The sequence below is a fragment of the Doryrhamphus excisus genome, chromosome 2 (genome assembly GCF_030265055.1).
Source record: "Doryrhamphus excisus isolate RoL2022-K1 chromosome 2, RoL_Dexc_1.0, whole genome shotgun sequence".
NCBI lineage: Eukaryota > Metazoa > Chordata > Actinopteri > Syngnathiformes > Syngnathidae > Doryrhamphus > Doryrhamphus excisus.
Window position 1 is genome coordinate 9,060,127 of NC_080467.1, and position 12,353 is coordinate 9,072,479.

A 12,353-nucleotide genomic window follows, 5' to 3' on the forward strand; every position below is an offset into this window, starting at 1 on the left:
TTCTTCATTCATTCATTTTCTACCGCTTATCCTAACGAGGGTCGTGGGGGGTGCTGGAGCCTATCCCAGCTGTCTTCGGGCTAGAGGCGGGGTACACTCTGGACTGGTCGCCAGCCAATCACAGGGCACATATAGACAAACAACCATTCACACTCACATTCATACCTATGGACAATTTGGAGTCGCCAATTAACCTAGCATGTTTTTGGAATGTGGGAGGAAACCGGAGTACCCGGAGAAAACCCACGCATGCACGGGGAGAACATGCAAATTCCACACAGAGATGGCCGAGAGTGGGATTGAGCAGTTTTCATTAAACAACTACATTTTTTCAGGAAATGTAATCGGCAATTTTTCCTTGATTTATAGGGAACAGTCCGCTGAGCAATTTGCAGTATTCCACAGACCTTCAGGGCATGGGTGCAGTGGGGAGGAGGTTGGGCACAGGCAACATGGCCCCCGCCCTGTCAACGCAGTCCAACCCAGAGCCCCTGAAGAGGATCTCCTACTCCGAGGCGGCCCTTAACAAGGCTCCATCCAGCACCATTTTAGTCCAGGATGAGCTTCACTTTCCGGGTTTCCATCCGGCGAAAGTCAACCCCAATCCTCGGGCCATGAGTCGCTCCTTGCACAACCTCAGACAGATGCTGGAGACGTCAGAGCAGAGTGTTGTGGACCCGTATCACGTTGGAGCGGGTCGGGTGCAACCCGGCCAGCGGGCCAGTTCCGACACGGACTCACTGTCACAGCAGATAAGCAAGTGAGTGTACTTGGAGGTCATCTGTGCATTTTCCGCACGCCGCTTATCCTGTTCAGGGTTGATTGTGAATAGTTAGCTGTGTGAGCTGTAGCTGTAGCTGTATCTTATACTTAATAGAATGTGTGATAATGGTGTCAAACCACTAAGGTCACTATGCTCATAGTTAGTTCAAGCTTGGATAGGATAGCAAATCATGCTATTTATTGCAGGACTTAGTTTCTAAGATCCCATTTGCTTCAGCCTGATGGTTATTAGTCTCGTTAAAGTTACAGCTATTTTGCAACAATGTATAGTATAACATTTCATACATATTTCATACAAGAATACCGTCCACATCATCGAGTCTATTGACCCCTAGCGGCAGAAAAGACACAGTGCATTTCATTGTCATGTGGTTTCTCATAACAGCCCAGCCTGGAGCCATTTGGAGTCCAAAAGAGAATCAGACTCCTCTTCCATAGAAGAAACGGGCCAGGCGTATGTGATGGGTAAATGACCTATACGCAGATATTTATATATCTGTATACCTGTGTATATATATGTATACCTGACATAATGGCACAGTATCGCAGTATAACTTTTGACTGGTACTGTATACTACTAAGTTGTTGCTCATTTTTCTGCTTTTTCTTTAGGAGTTAGTATGCACGGCTCCTCTGGACCGCCCTCCACCCCAACCTCTACTAATGGTAGACTATTATTTTTACATTACTCACATCAACAAAATTGGCTGTATCATGCATATCCTATACAAAACATAACACAAACTGTGTTTTTGTGTGATAGATTCCCTGAAGAAAAAAGTCAATGCATTGCCATCCCCACAGAGACAAATTACATCTGTAAGCTTGAAGAAAGACGTGAAATATGGCCTGGGTAAAGACATTTTTCTGGTTTTATTCTCCTCTCTGCTGGTGCTTCCCTTCTAATGTGTCATGTTGGGTATATCTGTAGGGTTCCAGGTGGTGGGAGGAGAGAACTCTGGTCGTACAAACATGGGAACCATCATCAGCTCCATTACGCCAGGGGGTCCCGCTGACTCCAACGGCACTCTCACGCCCGGTAGATAGACCCCACGCACGCTCCCTCTCTCTTTGTCCATAAATGCTGAAAACTACATCAATCCTTTTCTCACCCTTGCGTGGCAGGGGATCGCCTGATTGCAGTGAACGACCTTAACCTCGAAGGGCTCTCTCACGCCGCCACTATCGACGCGCTTCAGAACACGCCTGATGATGTCACTCTTGTGGTTTCACAGCCCCTAGAGAGGCTCTACAAAGGTAATGTTGCCATTTAGACAAGTAAATACCGTAGTCACCCGAATATCCATCCATGCATTATCCTCCGCTTATCCGGGTCTGGGTTTTGGGGGCGCTAGTCTCAGTCTAGTCCGGCTGGGCATGCCTGCAACACCTCACCAGGGAGGCGTCCGGACTAGATGCCCGACTAATTTATGTCCAATGATAGTCTGCTTTTCACCTCCATTCTATTCTATTAGGTTGCAGGATTAAACAATCTTTGGACACAGTGGAAAGGACAAGGAAAAAAAAAGATTGACATGCTTATTTATTTATTTATCCAGAGTCTCCATCGGGTTATAGTCCAGCCATGACCACGCCTACACTAGCGGCATTAAAGCGACAAGACCTGGACGTTCCTACAGAGACGCACACGTCACCAGCAAGATCCAGCGCTACATCCCTCAGCACTCGCTCGCCATCACCCACCTTTCCCGCCGCCGCCGCTCATCAGCCTAACGACGGCCCCAGTTCTCAGCTCTCGTCCCTAGACATCACAAGCCCTTCCAACATGATGAAACCCCCTACAAGTCAAGTCCAGCTCTACCTCAAAAGAGCCAATAACACATTTGAGTCCATCGCCCAAGATCCTGGACCGGAAGTCTCCTTGGATCCTCCGCCGCCGGCATTGCCACCCAAAACCAGGAAGAGTAAACTCTTTGAGGCTCCTAAAATTTTGGAGCCTTCCGATGGTGGGGATTCAGACATGGATGAGGAGAGTCTTTCCAAAAGTCAGGAGACGCTAAAGGTCAAAAAGGTACTTTGCCTTCCATTGTTTGGTTTTTGGATGAACATAATAAATGATGGCTTCATCGTTAAGAATTAAGTGGAGTTGATTGTTGATGAATTACATTTTGAATCAACTGAGGCTAAATAGTGTGCACTACTTGACTGCAACCACCAGGGGCGCTGATGCAGTGGTTAGAACAGAGGTGTCAATACATTGTCCTCCAAGGGCCACATACTGAGGAAGGGCCATGTCAGTGTAGCTGTTCTAAGTAGTTACTGGAAATTCCGGACTACAAAGCCCACATGAATATAAGCTCCACCCACCAGATGTAAAGGGAACATATTTTTTGTACATACTTTATATATGCTGCAGGTGTCCACATTGTAACATGAGATATATATACATAGACATACATAAACCTTGCAATCCGATCCTCGATGTTCCCAGCGTCATCTGTTAGCTCTGGTGATGACGTTTTTTGTTGTTGTTTTTTACACAGGAGTCCAACAGCTTCCAGAAGCTGCAGCAGAAGCTGTAGTAATTCAACACTTCATCAAAATTACCATAAAACGGGGTTATAAGGGACAGCGAGGTAATAAGGGACAATTTTCGGGGAATTTTTTTTTTAACGATTTGTTTAAGAATACCGTATTTTCTGGACTATAAGTCACACCAAAGGCCAAAAATGCATAATTAGGTAGAAAAAAAACATACATAAGTCGCACTGGAGTATAAGTCACATATTTTGCGGGTAATTTATTTTACAAACTACTTGACCAAAAACAGACATTACGTCCTCTTGGAAGGCAAGTTCTAACAATAAAAGAATAGAGAACAGGCTGAATAGGTGTAAGATATGCTAACACAATGCTTATTCAGCTACAAAAAAAATAAACATGAACAGAAAAGGTATCCAGTGTTTATGTAACATAAACAGTTTTTTCATTTATAAGTCGCTCTGGAGTATAAGTTGCAGGAACAGCCAACCTATGTGCGACTTATAGTCCGGAAAATACGGTATATGTCTTTTTGGAAAAAAACAACACAAAGCAGCTTCCTGTTTAACATGAAAAGGCAGAATTACATTTAAAACAATTTCCTGAAAATTGTCCCTTATTACCCCGCCGTCCCTTACAACCCTGTTTTAAGGTACTTGAGATTTGTCAAATGAAATCAGGATCATTGCATAAGACTTCAAAACGTGTTCGCAGAAAGTCACTACTTCCTGAAAAGTAAAAACAACCTGTCGGCTGTGTGCTATTTTTTTTTTTTTTTACTTTTCTTGCATAAGTTTATATTTAGAAGGTGCCACAGTCCAATGTAGACACAAATGTCCCCCGGTCCTCACTTTTGGAGACCCCTCAGCTAGTACTTCACGGAATGAATTATGGCAATTTCCAGAACTATTCCTCTAAAAATGACAATTTATTGAAAAACTGATTATGTTCATTCAAACTACTTCAGGCTGAAGCTGAATCAGCATCCCTCAGCCAAGTAGTGAACTCTATTTTGCCTCAGTTGCATCACAAGACTATTAATCAACAATCACGAATAAGATGCCCATCGCTCATCCACATTCTTGTGCCACCTGCCTGCCACAACTAATTACCTGTTGTTTACAATCTGCGCCTCTCATTGCATTTCAAATGTCAATGCGAGGCTGTTTTGTTACACACAACACTGCATGTCGGCCTCCTCCGCTGCCACCACCCCCCACTCTCTCTCTCTCTCTCTCTCTCTCTCTCTGTCTCTCTCTTTCTGCATGTCCCAGCTCATACCCTCTTCTCTCTTTGCAGGACCACAGCATGGAAATGTTAAATGGTAATGCCCCAGGGGTCAATAGTCTCCGCCCCGGAGAACTATTTGACATTGTGCTGTCGAAAAAAGACAGCAACCTGGGCATAAGTGTCACGGTACTGTTCGGCAAGGTTTTCACGCTCTCTTTCTTTACCCCGTTCCCCCTCACCTCCCTTATCTCCTGGCACTGACAGTGATTGGGATGATTGTGTTGTCTGTCTGCTGGGTCTGGCTTGCTTCCCGTACGGGTTAAATCAGGAAGGGCTTGTTGGTGACTTTCTTTTACTCACCTTTGCATGCTTTGTCTGCGTCTTATTATAGTATACTAATTTGAATTATTCAGTGTAATATCGTAGAGAGCAGTACAATGAATTTAGCTCCTATCATATTAAGCTTTAACACCTTAATGACTAACATGGGCTCATTTATTTATATAACACCTAATACATTTTAATTCTTAAATCATAAAATATTATCATAAAATATGCCACATTCTAATTAGTAAGAGTAGTATCATCATACTAGTATGCTATGTAATTCATCTTTTTTTTTGTGTGTCCTGTCATCTTTACACTAAACTTGATATTTTTTAGACATAGTTTTAGACCAGGGGTCTGCAACCTGCGCTCTTTTATCCTTATTTGTAATTCATCTTTACACTAAACGTGATATTTCTTAGACATAGTTTTAGACCAGGGGTCTGCAACCTGCGCTCTTTTATCCGTCAGCATGTTTATGCTTATGTGTAGCCACTGTAGACACCGTCACAAGCCTTTCTGTGTCTACTACTTAGCTTGTTGTAGCGTCCTTTGCCGCTAAGGAACAATGGCAACCAAAGAGAGTGGTACTGGGACATTTTACAGCACTTTTATCGCAAATGTTGATCCAAAAATAGGTGGTAACGACTGCACGGCCTCTGTGAATGCGTCATATCAACACAGGAAATAATGTAGATTGCAACCATCACGGTACACATCACAGTGATGCAAGGCTAGAATTTCCTGGAGGTGTACGTCACGCTGGGCAAAAGTGTTTCAGGGGTGGGGCATAAACAAGCATAAACCAGCTGTGGACAGCATAGTGGAAAACCACTGAACTGTTGAAATACTTGGTAACGGAGAACAATGGCCGAGGAAGAAATGTGTCACAACACAGCGGCTCAGGAGAGACTAAACTGGTGAAACGGGTGATCTTAAGAAACATGACTAATTGCTCGGTGGCGACATACGCAGCTGGTCATTTTGCATGAGGAACAGGAAGACAGGAAAGGAAAGTGACATTACGTTTAAGGCAGGGGTCTCAAACTCAATTTTCTACAATAAAAGCTCTGATAAAACATTCCACTGTTCTCAAATATCTTAATTTTTATTTTTCTGCACAAAATAAGATGAAAAATAAATAAACAAATCAAGAATAAAGAAAATCAATCAATCAGTAATAAATAAATTTAATAATAATAAAAAGGCAAATAATAAAAACTTAAGAAACCACATATAGTTGGTGGGTAGACAAATTATTTTTTTCAGATTAAAATTAACAAAGCATTATTAGAGCCCTGTAGACATGACAAAACACGACTATAGTCACATTTATACTTTTTTTTTTATTTACAACATATTGCGCAACTGCAGGGTCTTGAGACACATGCTAACTCGCAAACTAGAGAGCTAGCGACCTAAACGGTAGCCTTCAAGTTATTTCCTTTAAACTTAAATAGCCAAATCTTACCACTTCCACACGGATAGAGAGGATAACTATTAACAGTTATTTAACCTTTAAAATGAACATTAATCAAACGTAATAATTGATGAAATGAATAGAAATGCATTAAAAGGCTATTCTAGTCTTCTAAAGTCGCATAGCGTCCAGTGTATCCTCAAGTAGTGGCCTCTGCTCTTCCACTTCCACCAACAAAAACACCTCGGAGCTGTAATTACTTTTACGAGACGATGATGACTAGCTTTAAATAGCATGACTTTATAGCAGCACGACTGCATGTAACTCACAAGATTTTTTTCCGAGTATCCGTCGTGTTTGAAGGGGGAAGAGCGAACCAGGCTGGCTTACCTGGACGTCTTTTTGTTGTTCTTTTCGGACATGTTGAATTGTAACCATGTGATGTTCCAGAGAAAAAAGCTGCACCCATTAACAAGCGTAAGTACAAATGTACATACTGTATGTACAGATGCCGAGTACCCTCTGTACTGAGAAACAGCACTGGCCACTATTTGAGGAAATAAAGACTTTTATTTTTTCATCATAGCGTGACAAATGATTTCACTCTTTGATTAAATATTGCATGCCATGAATCTCATTTGATGTTGAATCCAAGCATATACTATTGTAGTACTCAGAAAGCATCTAAAGCATATACTACTGTAGTACTCAGAAAGCATCTATTAGTTCTAGATTACATAAAATCCATACGCCCACCCATCCCCGTGCACATATATAACCACATTTGTCTTTGACTCGTTGCTATGTAAACTATGGCATATCTTTTGTGTTATTCCCAAAAGGGGGGGGCGAATACAGCTGTTCAGCACGGAGGCATCTACGTGAAGGCCATCATTCCGGAAGGTGCTGCAGAGCTTGATGGAAGGATACAGAAAGGTAAACACTGTTGCTAATAATAGCTTAGCAGTAAACGTGAGTTTACTTTATTTTTCTCAAGCTGCTGTGCCGCATACCTAGACTGGTTGGATCTTTGGCCCAGTTAAGATGCAGTATCTAACCATTCTGATTTTTCGTTCTCTTCTTAGGGGATCGCGTGGTGGCCGTCAACGGAAAGTCACTAGAGGGCGCCTCCCACCAACAGGCAGTCGACGTTCTCAGAGACACGGGCCAGGTCAGGTTTGAAGCTTGCAGGCGGAGAACTAGCATCTGGATGTGCTGAACCCCCCCCCCCCCCCTTCCACTTATCAGACAGTGCATTTGTTGTTGGAGAAGGGTCACCCGCCTACAGAACGAGTCCACGCTCCCGTCACGCCTCAGTGCACGCCATTGAATGCGAGGACTGTCCGAGAACAGAGGATGGGCACAACTCTTAAAGACAAGCCAGAGTACAGTTTTTTAACACCAGGTATGATTTCAACATCTCCCAAAAATACACTAGAATGCAGTAAAACCTGAAAGTTCACAGTTTTGGAGAATGTTCCTGCTATGAGATAATATAAATAGCCATCATGAAACCTTTATTAATGGGCACCTATTATGCTCATTTTCAGCCCTTTGGATTGAGTTGTGGGCTCCTATAGAGCAGCTACACACAATAACCTGCATAGAAAGCTTTCTTGATCTTCCAGAATCTGCACCTACATAGTCTGTATTTTAAAATTATTAATTATTAATAATTAATCTTTTTTAGTGCAACTATACATATCAATATATATAGAGTCACATTAGGCAGTTTGCGCTGTCACTGGCTACGGATCATGCAGCATTTAATGGTGTGTAAACGTCTCCAGTCCAAAAGGACACGACTGAAAGTAATCAGGATGATGATAAAGTTTTTTTTACTCAGTAGCGTTCACAAAATGCCTTTTGTTTTCATAATTTCCTTTGGTTAATCTTATTTAGCAGGGAAAGAAGTGTGTGTGTTTGTGCAGCCTCCATTCGCTGCACATTGGTGCCTTTATGTTTTGTCGACATTGTGGTATCACAAGAGTTCCTTCCAATGCGGTTTTACACGTATTGGAACAATCTAGCACTTCTGTAGTACATTGGAATTCTCAGTAGTCATAAATATAAGCCTTAGAAAAGCACACATTGACAAGGTTACTGTATCTTTAAGGCACAATAAACAAAACTATCAGTATGATTTTCACAGTAAAACATCACATTGCTCTTCCTTAAGGCATTACTCATTCTATACATCATACATATACATCTAGTTATTTATTATTTCTACAAATCTTGGCATTTATTGATCTTTTTTATTGCAATTCCAGCTCTGTTTGTAGTACAGAATGTCCGAATGTTCCTGAGTTGTGGAGTGTGACATAGTTTGTACCAATTGTAATCTGCATCACTCTCCATCCCATGAGCAGATAACGTATTTGAGGTGCTGCTCATGAAGAACGCATCAGGGCTGGGTTTCAGCTTCAGTCGGGAGGAGAACATCCCAGACGAGCCCGCGGGCTCCAGCATGGTGCGTGTTAAGAAGCTGTTTCCCGGCCAACCGGCTGCTGAGAGTGGGCGCATTAACGTGGGGGATGTGATCATGCGGGTCAATCAAACCCCCCTCAAAGGACTGTCACAGCATGTATGATTTTTTTTTTTCCTCCTTTCTTGGGCCATTGTTTGATGACAAAAATCCAAATGAAGCCGTGTCACACGTCCGTGTGTGCAGGAGGTGATATCAGCCTTGCGAGGAACAGGGCAGGAAGTGACGTTGCTTCTCTGTCGGCCTGAACGTGGCGTTCTCCCCGAGTTGGACACCTCCACTTTGGTGAGAATGACCTACCTTCTACTGTGTTAGGAAAAATGATAAATGAGATGTCCTGATTGAAAGTCATTAACGCTAAAACCCTAGCTATTAAAAGTGCATTAGAAGCAAGTTGGAAAAAAAACGACGTACTAACCCCTTATGATTTTTGTCAAAAAATCACCACCCTCAAACTCTGGCATTTTATGCCGTTTTTGGATGCTTCTCAGGCCCCTGTTGACTGTGTGTGAGGTTTCCCTGTTTTTTTTGGACCAGAAAAGTGTATTAGAAGCAAGTTGAAAAAACAACCCCCAAAAAAATGACTGTCTTGTACTTCTGGGGCCCTGTTGAGTGTGTGTGAGGTTTCCCCGGTTTTGTGGACCAGAAAAGTGCATTAGAAGCAACCTGAAAAAACAAACGACATTCCCTTGTTTTTTTTTTTTTACCAGAAAAGTGCATTAAAAGGAAGTTGATGAAAACCCCCAAAATGACATACGATGATTTTATGTTGAGTGTGTGTGAGGTTTCCCTGTTTTGTTTTGTTTGTTTTTTTTTAACCAAAAAAATGCATTAGAAGCAAGTTGAAACCCCCCCCAAAACGACATACTAACCTCTTACGTTTTTTGTCAAAAATGACCGCCCTCAAAGTCTGGCATTTTATGCCGTTTTTGGGTGCTTCTGGGGCCTCTGTTGAGTGTGTGTGAGGTTTCCCCGGTTTTGCGGACCCGAAAAGTGCATTAGTTAGTTGCATTAGTTGAAAAAAAACACACAAAAAAAGACAAACGAGCTATTAAAAAGACAATTTGAACTTCTTCCCAGACGCCATCACCTCGTAAAGAACCATCGACCCCACCCAAGCCCCAGGTGAATCGGGGAAGGGCCGCATCTTTGGCTGAGGACAGAAGGAGTCAGGGCAGCGTGGAAGGTGCTTTGGAAAGGTTGCGGCTCAAATCCAACAACAGCACGGAGGACCCCAATGAGAGGCCGCCTCTTAAAAACACCAGCAGTGTGGAGGACATCCTCGAAAGGCTGCAGGCCAAGACTCCGGGCCGGCGCAACAGCTACAGCGACAGCACGGATGGCGACGAGGAGGTGGAGGAGGCCTTCAGCCCGAGCGCCCTGGAGCACAGCAGACAGGCGTGGGAGCGGAGCGTCTACCAGACCCCCAGCAGCAGCCTTGGCGGTCATCTGGATGACAGCAGCCACTCTTCTTTCTACTCACCACATCAGGCGATGACCAGGCTGGAGGCTACAAAGAGGTAAGCAGGTTAATGTGGTCTGTTTGGCTGTATATTTGCTGACATGTTGCGGGTGTTTGGACAGGAGTCAAGAGTCTTGTCTCCTGGCTGGCCCGAGCCCTGACCCCCTGCCGCCTCCTCTCCCGCTGCCCTTAAACCTCTCAACGACTATAAATGGACCAGAGATGGACGAACTCGTCCCAGTAAGGACACCATGACGTTATTCTAAGGCTTTTCTTTTTTAACTAAACCTCAAATTTATTGCTGTGAAGACTCTCTAGAACGGTCAAACTGTGTCCCTTCATTTTAAAGGTTCCACATTATATCCTATTCCTCAGTAATGTTAAAGGAGTTGACCGAAATCGATGACAATCGGGTTATTGTTTCCCAGACGTGTGACCAGGAAATGATGTCAGGGGTTCAGATTAAGTTTTTACCTGGATTCCGGCCACAACAGTAGCCCATGTTTTTATCATTATGATCGTTGTGTTATTATTAATGGGCCTGTTGTGAGGTAATTAAACCTGCAATAAAAGCCTGTTGTTCCGGTGATCAAGTCTGGTGCTTCTCACACTGAATTATCACTGAAATCTAGTGACCAATGTAGAGTACTACATTACAATGAGTAGTTTAGGCAAAAAAAGATGTCATTTGTGTTTTGACCAATTAGCCTTCTCAGCGTGATTTATTAATTATGAATGAAAAATTCGACTGCACGCTGTAAACTTTCATTTGTGGATACAGCACCAATTATTCTCTGCTGACAGGAAGCAGAGCTGATGGTCTCGTTGATGAAGTCTGAAAAGGGCAGCCTCGGCTTCACGCTGACCAAAGGCAACGATCACGGTTGTTACATTCACGACATCGTCCAGGATCCGGCCAAAAGTGACGGAAGGCTCAGGCCTGGGGACCGAATGATCAAGGTGCGGGTTCGTCACTGTTCTCCTCTCATCCTTTGAGCTTCATATACGGTATTCACCTCATGTGGCTCTTTATTTACAGGTGAACCAAACAGATGTGACCAATATGGGTCACACCGAGGTGGTGGACCTCGTGCGTGCCGCCCCTCGGGTCGTAGACTTGGTCGTAGGGAGGGCCCTGGATGCCCCCAGGCCCTCTATCGACGCTCACCTGCTGCCAGATATCTGCTTCAAAGACACTCAGAAGCCACTTGGTAAGAAGAAGTCAAGAAGAAACCATCCTGAAAGGTGACTTTGACGTTCCTGCTTCTTCCTGCAGGCCTGGTGCTGGACGGCGGTAGGGATAGTATGTACGGGGTCTTATTCGTAAAAGATGTTTTAGTAGGATCAGCAGCCTTTGAAGAAGGCAGTCTGAGACCACTGGACCTCATCCACTATATCAATGGCGCTCCCACTCAGGACCTCACCCTCAGTGAGAGTAGCAGACTGCTGGATCTCTCCCGTGCCGACCTGACTCTTAAAGCCACGAGGTACCGTGACGTATCCTTGAAAGAATAACGCTGCCATTTCCCTCCTCTCATTGGCTGACCTGAGGTGTTCTTTCTGGCACTCAAAGGGATGGCAGGCCTGTTTACCCCGGGAAGAAAATCGTGTCTTCTCCCAACAACAACACGAGCACCAATGTGTCATCTGGCATCAATGGTATGGGCTGTAGGTTATCTCCTATGCGCCTTTATTTACTCTCTTTATGGGATCTTTGGGACCCCATCCCTCATCGTTTCTGCAGTTTAAATGAACCCCATGGCTATAATTACAGACGTAATGACTTGTCTAACAGTGTAAACATACTGTCCAATCATTCAAGGGTTCCTCACAGCAGAAGACCCAAGAGAGACAGAGTTTTTCACTGCACTGTCTTCCTTAGAGGTAAGATTAGTTTACATGTGTTTTTCTCTTCACTAATTTATTAGACCGTTTGAATGCAAAGCTAGATCAAGCAAGGTGATGTTTGTGATGTTGCAGGAGGAGCTCATCAAGCTGGAGCTGGACAAGCCACAGTCAGGAGGTCTGGGTTTCTCTGTGATTGGCGGTGAAAGAGGCATCTTTGTCAAGTCCATCACAGCAGGAGGTGTCGCCGACGCCTCTGGAAAGCTTCAAGTGGGAGACAGGCTGCTTAAAGTGAG

The 12,353-nt window shown here is 43.8% G+C and overlaps 1 protein-coding gene across 4 annotated transcripts in view; it reads left to right on the forward strand.

The window, feature by feature from the left end:
• Positions 1-12,353, forward strand: part of ptpn13 (protein tyrosine phosphatase non-receptor type 13) — a 43,518-nt gene that overhangs the window by 26,791 nt on the left and 4,374 nt on the right. For 2 of the 4 annotated variants that reach the window (XM_058052269.1, XM_058052261.1), the window contains 21 exons: positions 370-760; positions 1,169-1,248; positions 1,396-1,449; positions 1,547-1,636; positions 1,715-1,822; positions 1,909-2,040; positions 2,343-2,815; positions 4,585-4,716; positions 7,105-7,198; positions 7,348-7,433; positions 7,511-7,667; positions 8,635-8,849; positions 8,937-9,035; positions 9,831-10,270; positions 10,335-10,452; positions 11,017-11,172; positions 11,252-11,423; positions 11,489-11,699; positions 11,786-11,871; positions 12,035-12,096; positions 12,193-12,348. In XM_058052269.1, the coding sequence (XP_057908252.1) occupies positions 370-760; positions 1,169-1,248; positions 1,396-1,449; positions 1,547-1,636; positions 1,715-1,822; positions 1,909-2,040; positions 2,343-2,815; positions 4,585-4,716; positions 7,105-7,198; positions 7,348-7,433; positions 7,511-7,667; positions 8,635-8,849; positions 8,937-9,035; positions 9,831-10,270; positions 10,335-10,452; positions 11,017-11,172; positions 11,252-11,423; positions 11,489-11,699; positions 11,786-11,871; positions 12,035-12,096; positions 12,193-12,348 (3,512 nt within the window). The remainder of the gene's footprint in view (positions 1-369; positions 761-1,168; positions 1,249-1,395; positions 1,450-1,546; positions 1,637-1,714; positions 1,823-1,908; positions 2,041-2,342; positions 2,816-4,584; positions 4,717-7,104; positions 7,199-7,347; positions 7,434-7,510; positions 7,668-8,634; positions 8,850-8,936; positions 9,036-9,830; positions 10,271-10,334; positions 10,453-11,016; positions 11,173-11,251; positions 11,424-11,488; positions 11,700-11,785; positions 11,872-12,034; positions 12,097-12,192; positions 12,349-12,353) is intronic. The other 2 variants (XM_058052277.1, XM_058052285.1) reach the window with 2 other exon arrangements.